We start from the raw sequence: 21,231 nt of genomic DNA on the forward strand, positions 1-21,231 counted from the left end.
CATCTCTTTAGTACATCCTGTGGATTCTTTATGATCTTTATCAAACAAACACTTTTAACATCCAATTTATCGATTAAAGTGAGTTTCAGGTATGCTACAAAGTTATAACATTATAGCTACATTTACAACCATACAGTAATGAGCTCATCAGCTGAGGTGATTCTGACGTTATTTTCCTCATAAAAGATTGACTTTTGGCCTAGGTCTGGCTGACTTTACTCACTCTAATATGCTTGATTCAGCAATGTAATATTAAGCCATGTTTTTCAATGACTTTCACTATTTATCAGTTATGATGTTAGCTTCCAGACTGTCTCTATCTTTGCCAGCATAGGGGTTTGCAACAATGTCCGAAACCTATTTAGCCTTCATCACTGTAAGCTAAGGTGTGTTTTTAGAACTATATGTTTGTCCTTGCTTGTTACTGAGCAATGGCTACCTTGTCTGTCGTTCACCCCTCACTCTACCATATGATGCAGTTTGTCTATTTTTCATAGGCGCCAGAAGCTGTTGAAGATGGTGGGGGGGGCAGAGGGTGAGAGGGGCACATAGTGATCTAAAAAGGGCAATTTTTTATAACTACTTACTAGGTTTACTTGGAGGATATTTTAAGCTTAGCCAATTCCCTTTTGGTGCTTGAATTAACATTTCCTGATTGGTCTTACCTATCCCATGGCTGATAATTTTATATTAGCCCTAGTGAGAATTACTGTGATCATACCATAGATAATTTGAGGGGACCCATGTAAAGAATGCAGCATTTAGGAACTGCCTCTATCCATTAGTGGCCTGAGGGGCAATCCTGGAGTACATTTTCTATTACCCATCCTTAGATCCAAGTTGCATTTGAATATGGACGGATGAGCTTTGTTTTATTTTTATGGATAGTCTGTTCTGGAACAGTGGTAGTCTCTGTGATATATATCCATCTCTCTGCAACATTCAGTTTAGATACCTGGACTGAGTATTTTTAATGACATTTGACTTGCTGATGTTCAGTAGGTCCACATGTATTAGGTCGGAGGATGCCTTGTATGCCAGGCATGTCACCTCTAAGCACTGTGTAGGGTACTGAGTATAGTAATAAATCTTTGAGGTGGTCTATGCAATACCTATTTTTTAGGACTTGTATCCTTTTAGTAAGGTATCTCTGAAGGTATTCCAATTGTTGCATGGGGCTGGACAGATGCATACCAATGGGGCTGGACAGATACTTGCCAAAGTGGGCATTATACAAAATGACTGACCTAATGAGAGCTTTGTAAAGAGGACAACAACATATCTAGATCTAGTCACAATCAATTTGTTTATAAGCTGTGCAATATAGAAAGGCTTTCTTACAACTCTTGCCACATGTTGGTCAAACGTTGGGTCACTGTACACATAAGTTCCCAAATGCCAAACAACTGGGTCACTTCTCAGATGGCATTGTCATGATTTTGACACCAGTTATTATTTGGGATAACCCTTCCTGCATGATGGTTAAGTCATTTGGGGATTCAATAACTGCTCCTAGCTTCCAGTCATCTCAAACTTAGCTGGCCAAAGCCCTTTGATATTTCCTTTTACTTTTGAGATGTATATGCAAAACAGAAAAAGTCTCAGCACTGAACCCTGGGGGACTCCATTGGTGGCTGGTCTCTTACCTTGTTTTGATCTCCTGGATCCTGTGAGCAAGTTGGCAATCCAGCTAGTGATGCAAATGTTTGTGCCTACATTATTCATCTTTTGTACTCCACCTGAGTAGGGGATTGTGTCAAAGGGTTTGGCCAGGTCAAGGTAATGTGGTGTGAACTGTTTTACCTTCATCCATTGCTTTGGTAACAAGAGTAAAGCTTCAATTTTGCCCATGATTTTGAGCCTCTCACACTTTCCTCTGGGCTGTTTTTCAAACACATTTTTAGGGACATGCATACATGTATGCATACTTTGATTCACCTTCCTGTTTGTATAAAATTATATTCCTTGTATAATACAGCACCAGTTGTTAGAATATGCTTTAAATGTGTAGTTTTGAACAGTCTTCTAGTAAGCGGTGGAAGAAAATGCATGAACCAATAATGATAAAACTACCCATTTCAGAAAATTTCAACCATAAAAGGCCAGTCAAACTTCTGTCATTACAATCCACCAGTATCATTAATATGCAAAATCTCTGCAGAAGTAAGTCATCTAAATAATTCCACATTAAAGGATCTCTAACTAATGAAGAGGTTGCTGCTAGGAAACAATATTTCATCTACAAATAAAGTGGCTGTTGTGTTGCCCTTGAAGAATAAGTTGCCTATGTTATATTAAAAATGATAAGCTAGTAATATTGGAATAGGAAATGGGTGGCAAACTGATAACAGGTTAATAGTTACTGGATAACTCCTCCAAAGGAGGACATTCACAGCATTGCAGCATCCACTCTCTTTAAATTACAGCACAGTACAGTATCAGTGATCTGTCTGTGTACTGTGGGAGTAGAACCCACAGCCTTCTGCATCAAAAGCAAGGCTACTACCTGTTGTGCTACTAACAATGCAAACAGACTTGCAATAAGCAGCACTCAACTTCTCTTCCCCTGAAGCTCTCAGCTCCTTGTAAATTTTTTTATTTATTTAACATTTGTTTACTGGGAAAGTCTGACTTGGGAACAAAGGCAATTTTCAGCAGAGGCCCAGGGAGAAATGTTTCAGATGCATGTCTTTGTAACATGGGAGGAAACCCACACAAACACAGGGAGGACATACATACTCCACAGAGAAGGCACCCCAGCCAAGAATCAAACCAGAGAACCTATTTCTGTGAGGCAACAACACTACCACTGCACTACCCTCTTGACAAAACTAAATCTATCAATTTCACAGCAGAGGAAATGTGGAAAAAGCCAACATTTATTTATTTATTTATTTTTTTTGGGGGGGGGGGGGCAAAGGCAAAAAATCAGGGATACATTTTAAATATTGTTTGTATAATCTTAGAAAGTTGCTGAAATAGTGTTTTGTGTTACCATTTGTTTCCAAAAAAGATAGGAAAACTGAAACTTAAAGGGCTATCATTTAGTGAATTCCATTCTCGCTGATTTGCCACAAAACCACAAATTTTAAGCGGAACAGACCAAAAGTATGAGCCAAATATTCTGTGAAAATCTAGACAGTTGAGAGCTGTGAATCAGTAGTGGTGGTATGGGTAATGAATGCAGGCTGCTGTAACTAAGGCTCAGGGTTTGAACCTGGGTAATTCTAACCACCAGTTATAAGTAACTGGGGCATTTTACACACAAACAAAAATAGAAGTCTTGCTTGGGTTGATTTGAGTTCAGAAGGTGAGACTGCAATGCTTTTTGACTAAATTGCTGTCTCTTGTTCCCTGCAGGATCAGACACTTCTACTTGGTAGCCTCTGCAGTAAGCAGACAAGCAATGCATTTTTTCCATAATCATACTAACTCAAAAGGGAACCATTTCATATTTCCTGCCTTGCATCCCCATTAACTTAACAAGCATCCTGGATTGTGAGGCCCCACATTGTTTTGCTGCTTACAAGCTTGGAAGGTAAGGCTGTGGTTTCATACTTCTCCACTGTACAGATTTTTGAAGAAAGTCCAGATTTTTGCTCTATATTTTTGGTCTGTTTTTCATATATTTATGTTTTTGATCAAATTAGTGGCAACTCATTACATATTAAAGGTAGCAAATAATGGCAGGCATTTGAGTTTCAGGCTATATACCCTTCAGAAAATTCATCCTATTGCAACTTCTGTTATTCTGTCAAATTTCTAAGTTGGTAAAATCAGTAGAGTGTAGAGTTGTAGCAGCTCCTTCCCTCCCCCACTTGTATTCCTGGTATATTTCTTTATAATTTCTTTGCAGCCTGTCCCGGTTATTTAAAGGTAGTGGGTAGGATGGGACTCTTGAGCTGACAATGAATGTTTATGGAACCAGGACTACTGCAATGGATCACTTTCACAGTTTACGAGGGGGAATAGTTTTGTGACTGCTTTTGGTTACTGGAACACATCAGTAATTTTTGTATCCCCGGAGATGGCAGATTTAAACTTGCACCATGAACTTGGGCAGTTTACTTCTATATAATTGATCATTACTGCACACTTTGAGTGCAAAGTTAACTAATCTGCCAAGGAGGATTTGAAATTACAGTGACATCAAAACATTTGCGGCATTCCCGATATCGGTCCCTCAGTTAGGACATGGTTGGGGACCGTGGAGCATATCATGGAAAAAGAGATACTTTATTACGTTATTTTAATGATCACTAACCCACCCTTCATATATTTTTTTTTATTTTTATTTATTTTTTCACAAGTATGATATTTTCCGGCTTTGGTATGCTATAAATATTCTTGCGACCAAGCAACCAGAATCACTAATTAAGTGGGAGGTTTACAGATGTGGCCGTGATGCTATGTGTCAGGTGGGGTTTGGGAGTGGCTTGCTACTGAGCATCCGGTGGGTTATCGATCTTCAAAATAACCCAAAATGAGCCTGAATTCTTAAAACAAAATGAGCCTAAAGCAGGAATTAAAGCCTTAAGCTTACTGTGAGTGTTCTGGCAGCAGGCTTAATGTTGTGATCAGTTTTGCCGCGCACTTTTGTGTTTAAATTACTTAGCATGCGGTGCATGCATGGGTCCTTCTTAAAGAAAAACTCCATTTTGTTACAAGTCTTACAGCTATAAAAGTGTGGGGGGGTGCTCCCTCCTCCTCGCTCTATGGTTCTGGCACCTATGCTATTTTTAGGAGCTCAGCCCTGCAGTGTATTTAATCAGTTGTTCATTCCCATAACTTCCTAATTGTTCCGATCTCTACCTCTTAGAGTACTATGTTACCTTTTATCAGACAATGCACTAGACTCATACTGTTTGGAGCTAATCTTTGACCAAAGTTCTCTTTCAGTAGTATAGTAATTAGGAACATCATCCCTATGCAAATCTATTCTGTAAGTTGTGATAATAAAAATTAATATAGGGTCAGACAGGTTTCTGAGTACTTTAGGTAAGACATTTTAAGGTTTGGTGATCTCCACTTCAATTTGTGATTGGATTTTTTAGGTTTGGACTGTTTTTATTGGGATTCACCCATCAGGATAAGCTTGGCACTCTATCCTATATGTAGAAGAAGATAGACTGTTCACATACAAAAGTTATGTATTTCCATAATGAGATATGTTTGACCATGTCTCATTTCTCTACAACCCACCCCCAACCTTTTTTGATTTGGTCAGACAGTCTTGTCTTCTTGCTTACTCTGATTTAGCTTGGGATTGCAGAAGTCTGGAGTGGGGTCCTTCTGGAAACAGTATTGTAGGTAAAGGAGGGGGGTTATAATTTGTGTAAGTTTTAGATCTCAAGCTGAGTCCTGACAGCCTTGAGGCCTACTATGGGTGGAGGAAGATGGAGTTGCTCCTACACATTATTATTACCATAAGTGCATAACATTCATTTTCTTTGTATGGATGTCCGTGGGCATCTCAGATTTTGCCTGGATAGGAGTGACTCTAGCAGAAAGAATTTAGAGTTGTTCATATTATTTTCTTAAAAGAAATTGAGATTTATGGTCTCTAAACTTACCTTTACTTGGTGGATGACTGGTTGTTTTAAATTCTGTCATGAAAATGCAATACATCTTTGCCTTCTGTGCCTACAACTCACTAATTCAGGGGAGTGGCTACCTCTCAAGCCATTTTTAGGCATGCATCAGTGGGTGTTATTCATACTGCAACTACTGAATGCTTTTTCAGGGTGATATAAGCTAGATGTGATCTCCAGATCTAGGTCCTCCTTCAGGGCAACAATTGTTAGAGGTATGTTCCCACAAACATGACCACTCTAGAGAAAAACCTTGAGACTGTCTGTTGTTAGTTGAGACTGGTGGAGCTCATCTCAAATGTGAAAGTAATAGACTTACCATAGCATTATGTCTAGATCAAGAAGTACATCCTTATCAACATACCCATCTTATTGCCTTCCTCCTGAGTGCAGACATGGTGTACAGGAAGTTTGGTTAGTATTAATTTGTTTCTGAAGCTGCTTTAATGTGGCATAACAGAGGTCAGGAAAGGAACATTTTTTTTTGCAGAGAATTTTTGGTCAAAAGGGAGGGGCTTGTAGCATGAAGATGTCTCAGGTGTCAAGGTGACTAAAAGCCTATGTCCTTAGTCTTGTTAGTTGACTAGTATGAACTGCTCATTCAGGTCTAACACTATTATGAGTACATAGCTTTTATTTATTTGTATTTTGATAATGACTGACTAAATATAATGCAGTTCTTTTCTTTTTAGCAAGGAACTTAAAGAAAGCAGTCTTCATGTATCTGGGAGGACTTATTGCATAGAACTTTCTTGTGTACAGATGATTGAAAGAGTCTCCCTTCAGTGACTTTCTTCAGAGCAGCATATTAGGAGTTATACTATCTTTACAAGTAGTTTTAGTCATCTGTTTTTCATATTACACTGGCTAGTTGTAGCTTTTACAGTCAGCAGTCACAGGCTTCTGCATTTTCATTGACAGTCTTTTATTTCTGGGTAGTTATTTACCTGTTTGCTTACCAGACACCTCACTTTGCTGAGTATCGCTGTTGGTGGAAGGCAGTCCTTGCTATCTGTCTTCCTCATTCCAGGCACAGTTCATTAAGTGTCTGAGTGAAGTATTTCAGGTGAGAATTCCCCAAAATTTGCCTTTCTCCATGCCTGTTTCTGCATTTTGCAAAGCTAGCAGTTTTGCTATTGAAGCCATAAGATCATAGAAGGTTACTAGGCTAATGACCTTAGAGCCTTTTTAAGCCTAGCCATGCATGTCTCAATTTTCCCAACTGTCAATGTCAATGGGCTAGAATGGCTTTGGTATATATCTGTGCCTTACAGCATCTACAAATTGCCCTTGGCCATAAAGGCAACAAGCCAGAAATGAACAGATATTTGGCAGTCAATGCACATCAGTGGCACAATATAGTTGCTGTGCATTTAAGTAATTTCTGTGCTCACTTTTAGTTTTGGATCATCAGATTTCTTGTCTTTTTATTTATTTATTTAACATTTGTTAACCGGGAAAGCCCGACTTGGAATGAAGCCAATTTTCAGTGGAGGCCCAGGGAGAAATGCTCCAGACTCGTCTTTGTAATGTGGGAGGAAACCAGAGTACTCTGAGGAAACCCACATGAATTCAGGAAGGACATGCAGACTCGGCACAGAAGGCACCCCAGCCAAGACTAAAACCGGAGAACCTCTTGCTGTGAGGTGATAACACTACCGCTGCACCACTGCACTGTTCTATCACGTACTATCCTGCCATCGTTTTGCACTATATTTATATAAGTATATGTAGGACTTTGTAGACCATGTTACCATACCTCTCAACTATACAGATTTTCGCAGAATATCCAGATTTTTGGCTCATATTTTTGGTCTGTTTCTCATACAATTGTGCTTTTATTTTGCCGAATCACTGGCAAATCGTTGAGGATTGAATTCAGAAAATGACGACAGACATTTGAAATTCAGACTTCACCCCTTTAGAAAATTCATGCTAATGCAAAATCTGTTATTCAATCAACTTTTTAAGTTTGTAAGAGCAGTAATTAAAAATGGTCCCTATTTTTGGGTCTTTGACCCCCATTATTTATAACTTTGTCCAGATTTCTTTCTCTAAGAGGTTGACAGATATGTGTGTTACATGCCATGCATTGTGTGCATATATGCATGTGTGTACTTGTTTATGCATATATTTAAATATGTGTACTTAATGGCTTATTGATCTATCGTATGCCTGTACATTTATGTGTGTGTGTGTGTGTGTGTGTGTGTGTGTGTGTGTGTGTGTGTGTGTGTGTGTGTGTATGCATGTATCTATCTGTCTATATATAAGAAATGAATATCTTTGATTCTTGGGCAGCAGTTGTGTGAGATCGCACAGTTCTTGGGGTTGAGAAATATACCCTTTCCCCACCATTTTATGATTTGGAGTCAATGTATATAATTAACAGGTGTGTGTGAGAATGACAGTTTATTCTATTTTTAAACCTTTTCTTTTACTTGATGCATGTGCAGTATTGTGTTGATGTTTTCAAAGTCAACCTTTTGTGGTTGATGTGTGAATGTCAATATTTGGATCATTTGTTCATTCTCAATAGACACACACACACACACACACATTTTATGTGTGTGCGTGTGTGTGTGTCTGTATATATATATATATATATATATATATATATATATATATATATATATGTATATGTATATATGGATTCACTTTATATCCTCGAAATACTGAAATATTGAAATTCAGTATTTCGAAGCTATAAAGTCAAATCTTTGAAACCACAAAAACTCAGAATCATGAAATTCAAAATCTTGCATACTGGAGATTTTGAATTTTGCACTTCTGCTACACACACACACACACACACACACACACACACACACACACACACACACACACACACACACACACACACACACAAGCTCTCTACTGTGTGCCCCCACACACCCCCTACTTAATTATTCTCACTCCGAGGTCGCAGTACACACAAACTCACACAAAACACCACCAAAGACACTACATTCTCCTCGCACACACACACATCACAGCAACAAAACACACTGACACACACCACAGTCCCTGCCCAAAACCCTTAACACACACTTACTTGAATCCATAACCACAGCAAAACCTAAAAAGCGTAAAATTCAAAACTGCCAATATTCGAGGTTTTGAATTTCGCGCTTCTGAGCTTTTCCTGTTCTCAGGATTCCACTTTATGGGCTCGAAATACTGAATTTCGATATTTCAGTATTTTGAGCTTCTAAAATGAATCTATATATGTATACATTTAAAATTTAGAGGGAAGGATCAGCGGCCAGGGGTTGTCGAATTATGGTTGGCCGACCCATGTTGCCGATCCTTCCTTTGTGCACATCCCGGTTCAGACAGTGCACAGATGAGGTTGGTCTTGTAACTTGAGATTGTGGTACAGTAGGGATTGGGAAATGCACCCATTTTACCATTGTATTGTGATCTCGGAGTTGGAATATATAATATGCAGAAGGTGTGGGGGGCACAGCCTAGGGGGGGGTGCAGGGGGGCCTGCCCCCATGCAATTATCATCACATCATGTTTTGTGCTGATGTTCAGAAAGGTCAAATTCGCATCAGGACGTGTGTTTGCAATATTCTAACCTTCTCGACATTCTGTGTTCAACCTTTCAGTCGACATTTCAGGTAAGAGAGGGAGAAAGCGAGATACATATAGATAGATATATGTGTGTGTTTTGTGTTTATGTAAAAAAGTGTTTGTGTGTATAAAGTATGAGAAACTTTGGTTTTATTTTCACCCATGTCCTTTTTCCGAAAATGGGTGGCTTCAACATCCTTCCTACTGAATGTGCGCTACCCTCTGGATGATGTCTGGTATGAACCTTGCAGGCATACCTCTCAGCTTCTTTTCTCAAGAATTCTGGACAAAGCCCAAAGTAATGGGTGTGGCAAAAGCCCAAATTCTAAGACACTTTTTAAATATTAATCTAATCAAAAAAGTTAATAGAATAACAAGTTTTGTATCAACATATTTTTTTTGAATAATAATAATTATAGAACTTCGATGTCTGGCATTATTGACTGACTGTAATCTTTAGTGATTTATCAGAAAATCAAAAAGATTTGTGTGGGGCAGGGCAAAAATATGTGGGAGAATTAGGGAGAGGTGAGATATATGCTTAAATATCATATAAATCCAGTTTCTGTTGACCATATGACATTTTTTCTAGTTGCTTTTTGCTTCTGTGCCTTTTGACTATCAAGTCATCCCGTAATGAAACAATGCCTATTTGTTCCCCAGAAATGAGTATTAGCTGTGGATGTAAGAATCTGTCTGGAGATGATAGTCATCTTAGCGGCCATGATGGTATTTTATGGCTCTGCCCATTTTTGCTCTGGCTGACACTGTCTTGGAGATGGTGCTGCTGTCCTGGCAGTCTGAGAGTCAGACCTTCCCCCACAACTGCAGCAATTCGTGTTTCACAAAGGACCCTAATCAGGGGTGGCCATAGGTAAACTGGTGCCCTAGGCAAAAGGGCTCCACGGTGCCCCCCACCACACCACCCAGTGCCCCCATCCTGGTCAACCTACACCAAATAAATACTGGAAAAGTGGCCCTGCTACAGCAGCGCCCTAGGCGGCCGCCTAGTTGGCCTATGCCTAAGGCCTGCTATTACCCTAATTGTCCACTATACAGTGCTGTCTCCTACTTACCAATTTATATATCCTGGGCACAGGTAGAAGCATTTCTGTGAAACTTTAACAACTCCTCTTTTGATGACATGTACAGCCATGTCACTGCAGGGACTTCCTATTCTTCTCCAGCCTATTCATGCTGACTTATTCTCATGCATGGACAGGACTGTTAATACCAGCTTTGCTAGCCACAGCTCATGTTCTTCCTGTACTGGCATCCTGCTTCCTGTGCTGCAGGCTACCTGCCTTAACACTGGAGTGGCAGAGGATTAGCCAGGAACCATTGTCTCCTCAGAACAGGTGAGGCATAACTACTCATGTATGTCTCATGTGCCCATGCCAGGTCTACCAGGATCAGAGCCAGTATTTGAACCTGGGTGTTCAGGGAACAGTCAGGGTTTCATCCCTTTGTGTCACCAGGTAGACATAAGTTGGAACTACAATATTTATCTTTTTAGACAGAGTTACCTGGACCTTGCTAAGCCTACAATTCCAAGTTTCATATACCATGTTTAACTTTGCCATAGTATGTAGCAGACCTTGTTAAGCATGCTGATCCATAGTTCACTTCTCACACTTCACATTGGACCTTGCTAAGCAAGCAGGTGCAAAACTTCACACTCAGTGTGGCATTTCCAAAGTCTAAGTTTATCTAAATCTGTGTTATGTCATTGTCAGATGGTCCTAAGTTAGGATAGTAAAGGATGTTGATAAGTTTAACTTTTAGACGTTCTGAAATAACACTATATAAATAAACATGCAAAAGTACTTATGAGGCTTAAGGAACTTATTAAAGGAAAATTCCAACTTAGTACTCAAAAATGTTTTTTTCATTGTATCTTTGTTTTCCTGGTCCATTTTAATCCATCAAATATCATGCTAGGTGTTTCTTATAAAATGTTAATATATTTTTCCACAAAATGGCTGACATGGGGCTACAATATTAGTGTGATCTTGTTTTGGTGTTATTGCGTAGCTCTCAACCTCCCATTTGTAAAATGTGGAACAGTGTGTCTCATAATGTAGAACATACTGGCAAAATGTGAATGAAGCCACTTATTTATTTATTTATTTAGCATTTGTTTACCAGGAAAGTCCAAATGGGTCAGGAACCCATTTTCAGCTGAGGCCCAGTGAGAAAAGCTCCAAATGATACATAAACGTTAAGACAATTTACATGAACAAGATAAAAAACAAGTATTAAAGCAGACATTAATAATAATTGAATACTAAAGTACAGAGAGGTAGCTGCAATAATAAATAAAAAATAAGTACAGAAAGATAGGTATAATAAAACATGTACTAAGTTAAAGTAAAGTGGTAGATTGCAAACTCTTTTTTATATATACATCAGATAGGAGTAAGGTAAAGAATGAGGATCATAACATTAGATGCAAGTAGATGCTAGAAGGATAGGAAAGTTAAGGATGTAGTAATATGGAAAGCCTGTTAGTCCAATATGCTAGTGGTTAGTAGATGAAATTCCTTTTTTAGGGATAGAAAGGAAAGCCCCTAGATAGTGAATGGAGTTCACCTGTTAGAGAAAGAGCAGGGGCAGGTTTGATGACATAGAAAATGTTTTTTTGGGGTGTGTTTGAAGTTGTTAAAGCTCTCAATGGTAGTAATGTTTGTTGGCAGAGAGTTCCAGAGCTTGGTAGTGACATGTGAGTATAGGCACTCTCCGGCTCTTTTGTTTGGAATGTAGACTGTTAGGAGTTGTTTGTTTTCAGAGTGGAGGGCTCTTGTAGGTATGTAGAGTTTTAGGACAGATTTGAGGGCTGGGCAGCTATCAGGTGTATATATCATTTTATGTTCAGAAGACAGCTATACTAGGCTTAGGTGTTGTGTGAGTTCAAGCCAATTTAATTCTTTCCGAGCTAGGCAGTGGTGGGAATGGTAGCGGTAATCTGTGGCGAATTTGGCAATTTTATGGTAGCTGGATTGGAGCTTGTTTTTAAGAGAAGATTGTAAATTGGTGTACAAGGAGCTGCATATAAGAGTGAGGGAAGCAAACAAACAGGTGTTGATGGCGGTTTTTCCTGGTGGAGCTATCCAAGAAAGTGTTTTTGTCTGTAGAATGTTCCTAGTTTGATGTGTGTTTTTTTAATGCTATTGCAAATGTGGTGTTGGAAAGTTAGTTTGTTATCTATGGTTACATTTAGAAGCTTAGCTGTGGGAACTGCTTCAATTTCTGTGTTATCCTGTGAGAATATTTTAAAGTCAGATAAGACTGGTTTGTCAAGAAAAGCAGGAGTTTTGTTTTTTTAGGATTTAAAAGTAGCTGGGCTTCTCTCAGCCATGTCTCTATTGAGGTGAAGGTGGCATGGGTGAGTTGCTGGAGTTGTTGTATGTTACTGGAGGATGAAATTATGGTAGTATCATCTGTCTATTTGATAATGGAGCTAAGGTGTTTTGAGGTATGAACGTTGTTGGTGAAAACACTGAAGAGTAAGGGTCCAAGTATGGACCTTGTGGTACCCCAGTTATGTTGGTTTGATATTGGGATAATTTATTTTGCCATTTGATGCACTATTGGTGGTGGGATAGCTAGCTTGCAGACCATTGGAGGGATGGTGAGGTGCAGCCTGTAATGGATAGCTGATGAAGAAGTTTGTTGTGGGACACTGTGTGAAATTCCTTTGATACGTCTAGTATCCAGGTCAATGGATTTGGACATAGTGTCCATGAAGGAGGTTAGGGCAGTGGTGGTTCTGTGTGATGGGCGAAAACCATGTTGGATAGGGGTAATTTGTTTGTTTTGGATGAAGTGGTACAAAAGTTGCTTATGTATGCATTTTTAAAGGAGTCTGTATAGAGGAGAGAGGATGGAGATTGGTCGATAATTGGATAGTTCAGTGGAATTGCCCCCTTTATGTAAAGGGTTGATGATAGACTTTTTCCAGAGGTTGGCGACAATGGCCTCTATTTTAGAGCTTTTTATAAGGATACTGACAGGATTTGCTATGGATTCTGCAGCAAGTTTTAAGTATTCAGGAGGAGGTTGTCAGAGGAGAGGGAGCATGGTTTTAGTGTTTGAAGTAGTTTTTGAATGAGAGAGGTAGGGACAGGTTTAAGAGAAAAGGGGATAGAAGATATAGTACTGGTTTGTTGGGAATATAAAGGTTTTTTTGTTTGTGCAGGAGTCTTGAGATAAGGGTAGAGGGAGATCAGAGATGGGACTTGAGGTAATTGTGGAGGTGGGATTTGTTAACAGTTTGCTGATGCTGTTTATAAAGTGAGAGTTAAACAGGTTGGCTATCTCTGAAGGGGTTTTGTCAGGGTATGGTGATGGAGTTTGGAGTTTGTTTGGAGCCTGGGGTAAGCAAGTTTGAGATGTGTTTCCGAAATTGTTTTGGGTTGTTTTTGTGGTTTGCCAATTGATTGGAAAAGTGTGTTTTTTATCTAAGTTCACTAGTTGTTTTGCTTTATTTTGTAGCTGTTTATATTTGATTAAGTTGGCATCGGATTTTTTTATTGTACCATTCATTCCGTGCTTTATCTCTATCTTGTAGAAGTTGTTTGGTATTTTTTTTAGCCAGGGAGCTTGGGTACTTTTTATTCTTTTAGTGCGGGGGGGGGAGCTAGGCTGTTGACGGTGTTTAGAAATATATTGTTGAAGTATTCAAGGGAGTCTTCTAGTGGTAGTGCTTTAAGTGGATTCCAGTTAGTGTGCTTTAGGATTTCATTAAACTTTTGCTGGTCAAAGTTTCACATACTAACAACTTACTAATAACTTTAACTAGGAAGCTTAAAGAATGGTTAACATGTGTTACTCTGTACTTATAGAAAGTTATTTTTTACGAAACACCTTTACTGAATTATTACTTGTGACATAGGCAAACCTACAGTTATATAAAAGTAATCAAACCAACCTTATTAACAAGTTCACATTTACAAACATTATACCTCTTGGATATTGTTCTGTACTTTATAATCAATCCAACATTACACAAACTGTTCAATTACTGCTGTTTCTTAAACTTCATTCCTCCCCAAGACATTTTTCTGCATGTATTGTTCCCTTGGTTTCCATTTTTTATGTAATTTACTCCTACCCTTTTCTAAAGATCCCACTGCTTGTCCTTTTATCTCTGTTACAGTATTCATTATTTCAAGTATGGTTGGTTTAGACTCTGATCTCTATTTTCTAGTAATTACTTTTTTGGCAGCCTCCAGAATTAAACTTAACAAGGCCTTACTATATATAGGCAACTCAGATCCTGTATCTCAGCTCAAAAAATAATTCTCTTAGTTATACTCATTTGCTTACCCAGTATGCCTGACAGAGTACTCTGTAGGGAATTTTTAAAGTCTGACAACTCATTACACACAGAGAATATATGATCACAGATACCTCTTTCTTCTCTACTACACTGTCAACATTTGCCATCTACCTGAGGAAAAATTCTTTGGAGTCTGCTTGAGGTAAAGTACCTATGGAAACAGTTCCAAGCAAAAATTCAAAATCTTCTATATTTTGTTGTATAGTTGGGAGCCATCCATATGCCCTCCCATTGTTTCCTTGTGAATTGCTTGTCTAATCTGTCTTCCCAAGGTTTTCATACCTGCTTACGTGCCCTATGAATTATCCCTTTTTTAACAACGTCTTTCATTTAGGATACCCCTACCCCCTTCTCCTTGCCTATACTCTATCAGTCCTTGAAAGAGAAGGCAATCTCTAGCCTACAGTCCAAATGTCTTATTGGCTTCTTCCCATTCTATTACCTTTCCTTGCCTAGTCATTTGTTCCCCATATCTTGGATCCTTTGACAGCTTCCTCCAGTGAATTCCAGTTCCTCTTTCCTACTCTGTGTACCCTAATTGCAACCATCCCTATGCAGAATCTCCTTTTTCCATTCTTGTGTTAACTTAGTTCTTAGTATGTTTTCTGCTACTTTATGTATGTAATATTCTATATGATTTTGCATCCAAAATCCTATTCTTTCCTTATTTCTTGAATACTCCCACCCCACTTCATCATCATCCCTTTATACTTTGACTTGTAGTTTTCTGCTTGTGTTATGTATAAGATACCTAACTGTGTGGCTCTAAAATATCTCTTCAAATTAGGTACTCCTAAAACCCTTTGTTTTATTGGAAGGATCAACTTATCCCCCTTGAATCTTGCCCTCTTCCCCTCCCAGATAATCTCCTTCAATTCTTTATTAATTTCTATTCACAACTTCACCTCTGCTTGATAAAATATGGCTGACCTCTGTGTAAAACTAATGGACTAAAACATTTTTACTGCTTGTATCTCGCTGTTCATATCCTTAGGCAAGAGCTTACGGTTTCTCAGTTTGTGTATTATCTTTCATTTAGTCTCTTCCCACTTATCCTAGCTGCCAATAGAATCCTTTTTAATCCATACTCCTAAGTACTTAATTGTATTATGTCTCCACAGATATGGATATTGCTGAACCAATTCATGTGTGGGCAAGTTTAGAGTTATAGCCTTTCTTTTATTCTCATTAATTTTATTTTACAAAAAGTTCTTCTGATGAATTAATATGATTCAGTATTATTTGCCATGGATATCAGTTAAAATTATTTCAGTGTGGAACTACAAGGAACATGGACTTTTAAGACTCAGAGTGAGGAACGTTCTCTACAATGTGCTATAAATGAGAAGTATGCTTTCTTGCCCCTTTCCCAAAATCCATTTCAGGTTCCCTTTATGTATGTCATATTAGACATACGAAACTGATGTCTTCCTAGTCTATTGAGATTCACTGATAGGTATGAGTCACAGGCATTTTACTCACCCTCTGTAGCAGGAGTGCTTGCATTTTTTCCTGAATGACCATCATATACATTTCTCTAAGAACTTGTTTTAAGTTATTTACTGCAATTGTACATTTGAAGCCAAAGAAATTAACCAAATTGCAGACTTTTGCAAGGATTATCATTTTGTAGTCCTATGCTTTGAATAATGACAGACCCTCCCCTGCACTCTTTCTGAGGTATCAAAGCTACCGCTGTAATCTTAGTGGTGATCAACGCATTAAGTAACTGGTTCTGCTACACATCAGTATTTGCAACAGTAGGGAGATGTGCTTTTTTACATCCTGAATGTTTGAGAAATGTGCTAATATGCTCGGTATATTTGCAAAAGAAAAAAAACAAGACAGTACAAAAGAGGTACAATTATCTGTTCATGAATTTGTGTTATGATATTTTAATTGAGGCACAGATACCTTCATATATTACATTTTCTCATGTCTGTTGCATTGCTACCCCTTGATTTCTTCTAACCTACTTTCTTTTCATTACAGATTGCTACTGCACTTAACGCGGGTGCTCCCTCCCAACCAGCTACACAGTGGTCTGACCAGCTCATCCAAATTGCAGGACGTTTACCTGAATACCCAACAAAGCACCTATGGAGTCAGCTACCTACCTGCTGTTACCACATGAGTGTATGTTAAAATCCTGCTCCTTGGTTTTTAATTTTGTAATTGTAATTCACTTTTTTTCTGTGCTAACGGCGTGCACACAGGCTGTTTATAGGCAGTCTCCCACCCCTACGCTTTTCCCCCTTCATTGCCTTCCTCTTCCCTGCCAGCATTTTCACAGTTTTTCCCCTCCCATAATTATCCCCCGGATGGCAGCACTCCTTTTTGAGCCACTTCCTTCATCTTTTTCACCTCACTCAATACACTTCCTTTCTTACTCAACACCTCCTTACACATCATCCAGGCCGTGCATATAACACCTGCATCACTTTTACTCCAGATTCTCCTCCTCCTCTCCCTCTTCCCCCATTACACCTAACCTGTCTGCCTAACTTTTCCTATAGCCTACTCCTGCATACTACAACTCTTCATATCACAAAAGAACCCTGCTACTCTTCCAGTATCTCACTTCACCTCTATCAAACAAATATCTCTTTTCTCTTCACCATAAAACTTTTCAGTCACTCAACTTTCCACTCCATCCTTCATAATCCCAAAACCTTATGCAGCCTGTCATTTAACCTTCACCTTACAAGTTCCTCTAAACTACTAAGCCTCATTCTCAAACCTATCTCTACCCTTCTCTCTGGTGACATCCACCCCAACCCAGGACCCCCTGTAAAACAGCATTTATATCAACATCCAACCCATACTCCCTCTTCCCACAAATATCTACTTCTCACTACCATCAATGCCCAAAGCCTATGTAACAAACTCCCCATCTTCCACACCTGACTCACCCATAACCACCCTAACATATTAGCAGTAACCAAAATATAGCTTAAACCACACCTAAAAGACTCCAAAATCACCCCCCCACCTATAGTATTATTAGAAATGACAGAACCCTAAAGAAAGGAGGTGAAGTAGCACTACCTTATTTCACCTCCCCAACAGTAATTCCTTATACTAACCATATACCAAAATTCAGTACAGCAGAAATATCTCTAGCCCTCCTGAAAATAAACAACCACAAAAACATAGCCATAGCCACTCTTTATATCCCTCCTGGAAACAACATTCCCCTTCTTGAAGACATGCTTTCCTGGTTCTCCACTAATATTACCAACAAAACAATCATCTTAGGAGACGTTAACATTAACTGGTCCACTATTCAGTCAACCACCTCCTCATTGACTATCAGCCTTTTCAACTTCTCACAAGTAGTTCATTCTCCAACTAGACCCAACAAAGATAATCCTTCAGGTAGCATTCTGGACTAGATCTTAGTTTCCCACCCTAATAATATCTCACTTTGCCCGATTCTCTCAGCGATCACTTTCCAGCCTTCATCTGCCACACCCCTTCCACCATAGACTTACAACACAACTGTATCTTAACCCACAACCTCAAAAACGTCAACCCACAATCCTTTTCTGATAGCTTGAAACTCATGAACTGGAGCCCTCTGAAAACTCTTCCTCTTGAAAATGCTGTGACTTACTTTAACACTACTTTCACTAACTTACTAAACTGCTGTGCTCCTTCCAGAACTAAAATAGCAAAAATCCATTAATGCCCCATGCTTTTTAAAGACACATTATCCCTTATGCATTCTCATGACAAATCATGGAAACTCTATCAAAAACATAAAACACCCAACACCCTCACTGAATATAAACAGCTTCGTAATAAAGTTAAAAAACTAATTGTCTCTGACTGTAAATCCTACTACTCTAAGCTTCAAAACTGTCACAAATCCAATCCCAAACAATTCTAGAATAGTATCACTTCCCTCCTCAATTCTGGCCGGAAGAATAATCCCTGCCCTGACCCTAGCTCCCCTGACCACATTACAGCCTCCAAATTCAACTCCTTCATAGACGCTTTCCCTCCAAACTCGACCCATTGCTCCACTCCTATTACCCACAACTCTTCCTCTACCCCCTTACCTCCCACCCCTCTTTCTTCTCCTTCATACCCATCCCAGTCTCCACAATTAAAAAAAACTCCTCCAAAAATTAAAACCATGTTCCAACACCGCTGATAACTTCCTTAAGTTAGCTGCAGATGGCATCGCACTCCCCATTAGTATATTAATAAACCATTCTATACAAGAATCCTACATATCCCTCCTCTGAAAAAAAGCCTTTATCATTCCCTATACAAAAGAGGTAACAACACCGACATCTCCAATTTCCGTCCGATTGCCATCCTCTTCCCCCCTCTCAAAAATTCTTGAAAAATGTATTCACCTTCAAGTTCTACCCTACCTACTTGATAACCACTTACTTACACCATCACAACATGGTTTTATATCTGGACACAGCACCACCTCAGCCTTAATATCCTTTCTTGAAAATATCAACCACCCCTTTGATTCTGGTAATATCATATCCGCTCTTCTCTTAGACCTTTCTAAGGCCTTTGATACAATATCCCACAGCCTACTTCTTTCTAAGCTCTTCCAGCTTAATCTCACTTCTTCCTCTCTGAATTGGTTTTCCAGTTATCTTTCAGATTGACAACAAGCCAGCAAATGGAATAATTAAATTTCCCTCTACGTTAACACTCACACTGGTGTCCCCAGGGATTCATCCTGGGTCCACTTTTATTCAATGTCTTCATTAACGACTTCCACCAGTGCCTACCCAATGCCAAACTAGTACAATACACTGATGACTCAACCATTATTTGCTCTGCAGAATCCCTTCCTAAGCTTGTACAACTAACACAATCCGCATTCAGTAGCAGTGAGATATGGATGCACATTAATCATTTAGCTCTTAATCCATCCAAAACCAAAATCATGGTCTTTACCTCTTCTAAAAATATCAAAACAGACACAAACACCTTTTCTATAGTCAGCCAAAATAAAACTCCCCTTGAAATAGTCTGTCAAACTAAGCTTTTAGGCGTCCTTATTGATGAACAGTTAAAATCTGACCTTCACCCTCAAACCAACATTAAGAAAACCCACCAAAAACTAGGAATGCTCTACTGCCCCAATCACTATCTCACACCCTCAACTCTGATTACCCTCTCTACCACCTATCTCCTCCCTTCCCTTATGTATGCAGCTCTCCTTACCAACCTGCAAGCAACCCTCAAAACTAAACTAGCATCCTGTTACAATAAAATTGCCAAATTTCCTACCAGCTCAAAATACTCTTCCCATCACTGTGACTCCTTACACTCTTTGAACTGTCTTGCGCTCCCTAACTATCTATCCTTCATCCAACTCACCACTGCCCACAAGCTTATTTTCAACCCTTCTCAAAGCCCCTCATTCTCCTCTGTCTTCACTATGCATCTTCCTCACTGAACCCTCAGATCTAATGACCAAAATCTTCTTGCAGTGCATATGCCATCACGTACCCCTGGGTAACAACTTCTATCCTTTTCCCTTGCAAGTAAATGGAACTCACTTCCTCCCCACATCCGTATTACACAGAATCTGTCCTCCTTTAAGGCCTTGCTCCATTCTCATCTCTCCTCTACATGGGAATGCTTCTGCTCTCACCCATCCTAGCTTTTCCTCCTCCTACACCTTGTCCTACTGCCTTCCCTATTTCAGAGATGTAATCTGCCTCTCATATTTTATACTAACTATACTCCCCCTGTTAGGGTTCTATACTACTGATTTAACAATGACTTTTATTGTATCATAATATGTTTTGACTACTGTATTTTTCAGGATTCTGTACTTCTGATGTAACAATGACTTTTATTGTATCATATTTGTGACTACTGCTTATCAGCTTATTTACCTCTTGCATTACCTCTTCTATAGCTCTTTTACTGCTGATGTAACAATAACTTTATTGTATCATATCTGTGACTACTGCTTATCAGCTTATTTACTTCATGCATTAATCTCTTGTATATCTCTTTTTTGTATATACAAGTAAACTATTACTGTATTGATTTTTTTATTACTATTTCTTGCCGATTTTTGTACATATTTATTGTGGATCTTTTCTCCCCTGGCCTCCATTGAAAAAGGGCTCATATTGGCCCAGTGGACTTTCCCAGTTAACAAACTCCAAATAAAATAAATAAAATTTGTTATACTGCAGCATACTAACACTTCATCAAAACCATAATCCTTGAGCATGACAACAGTAGTTCAATTTTTTAAGACTAAGACTGCTTTCTATAACTCTATTGCAGTTGCAGAAAATAGTGCTTTGACGTAGATCACTATATAAAAACATGGTCAGTTATTAGGGTTGTTGTGTTTTAAGATGCTTAAAGTGGGACATTCTTACTGAAATATAGGCTGACCAGGCTGATGAAGCTTTATAATGACTTTAAAAGACAATGGAGAATAAAGGGAAGGCAATAAAGTTAGTTAAAACTTGTTTCACTCTACTATTTTAAAACATAACAAAATGACCCCTCTAATTAATGAAGGCAGAGAAGAGGCAAGCAGCAAAAAGAAAATAGGAAGGCCACACATAAAAGAAAATGACAACGGTAAGAGAGAGGGAGGTTTGAAGGCCTTCAGGACTCAGCCACCAGCAGAGAGCAGCTGTGATTCCACCAAATTCCCCTATCTTCCCAAATCCCACAGTCTCAACCCTTTACCCTTAAACCTCTTCCTCA

The 21,231-nt window shown here is 38.9% G+C and overlaps 1 protein-coding gene across 1 annotated transcript in view; it reads left to right on the forward strand.

Moving 5' to 3' along the window:
* Window positions 1–20,604, forward strand: part of WDR53 (WD repeat domain 53) — a 634,589-nt gene extending 613,985 nt beyond the window's left edge. The window contains exon 3 of the mRNA XM_044069616.1: window positions 16,504–20,604. Within this exon, the coding sequence (XP_043925551.1) occupies window positions 16,504–16,656 (153 nt within the window). The 3' untranslated portion in view covers window positions 16,657–20,604. The remainder of the gene's footprint in view (window positions 1–16,503) is intronic.
* The last annotated feature ends 627 nt before the right edge of the window (window positions 20,605–21,231 follow it).

The sequence above is a fragment of the Protopterus annectens genome, chromosome 4.part0 (genome assembly GCF_019279795.1).
Source record: "Protopterus annectens isolate FY-2018-M chromosome 4.part0, PAN1.0, whole genome shotgun sequence".
In the NCBI taxonomy this organism is placed as follows: domain Eukaryota; kingdom Metazoa; phylum Chordata; order Ceratodontiformes; family Protopteridae; genus Protopterus; species Protopterus annectens.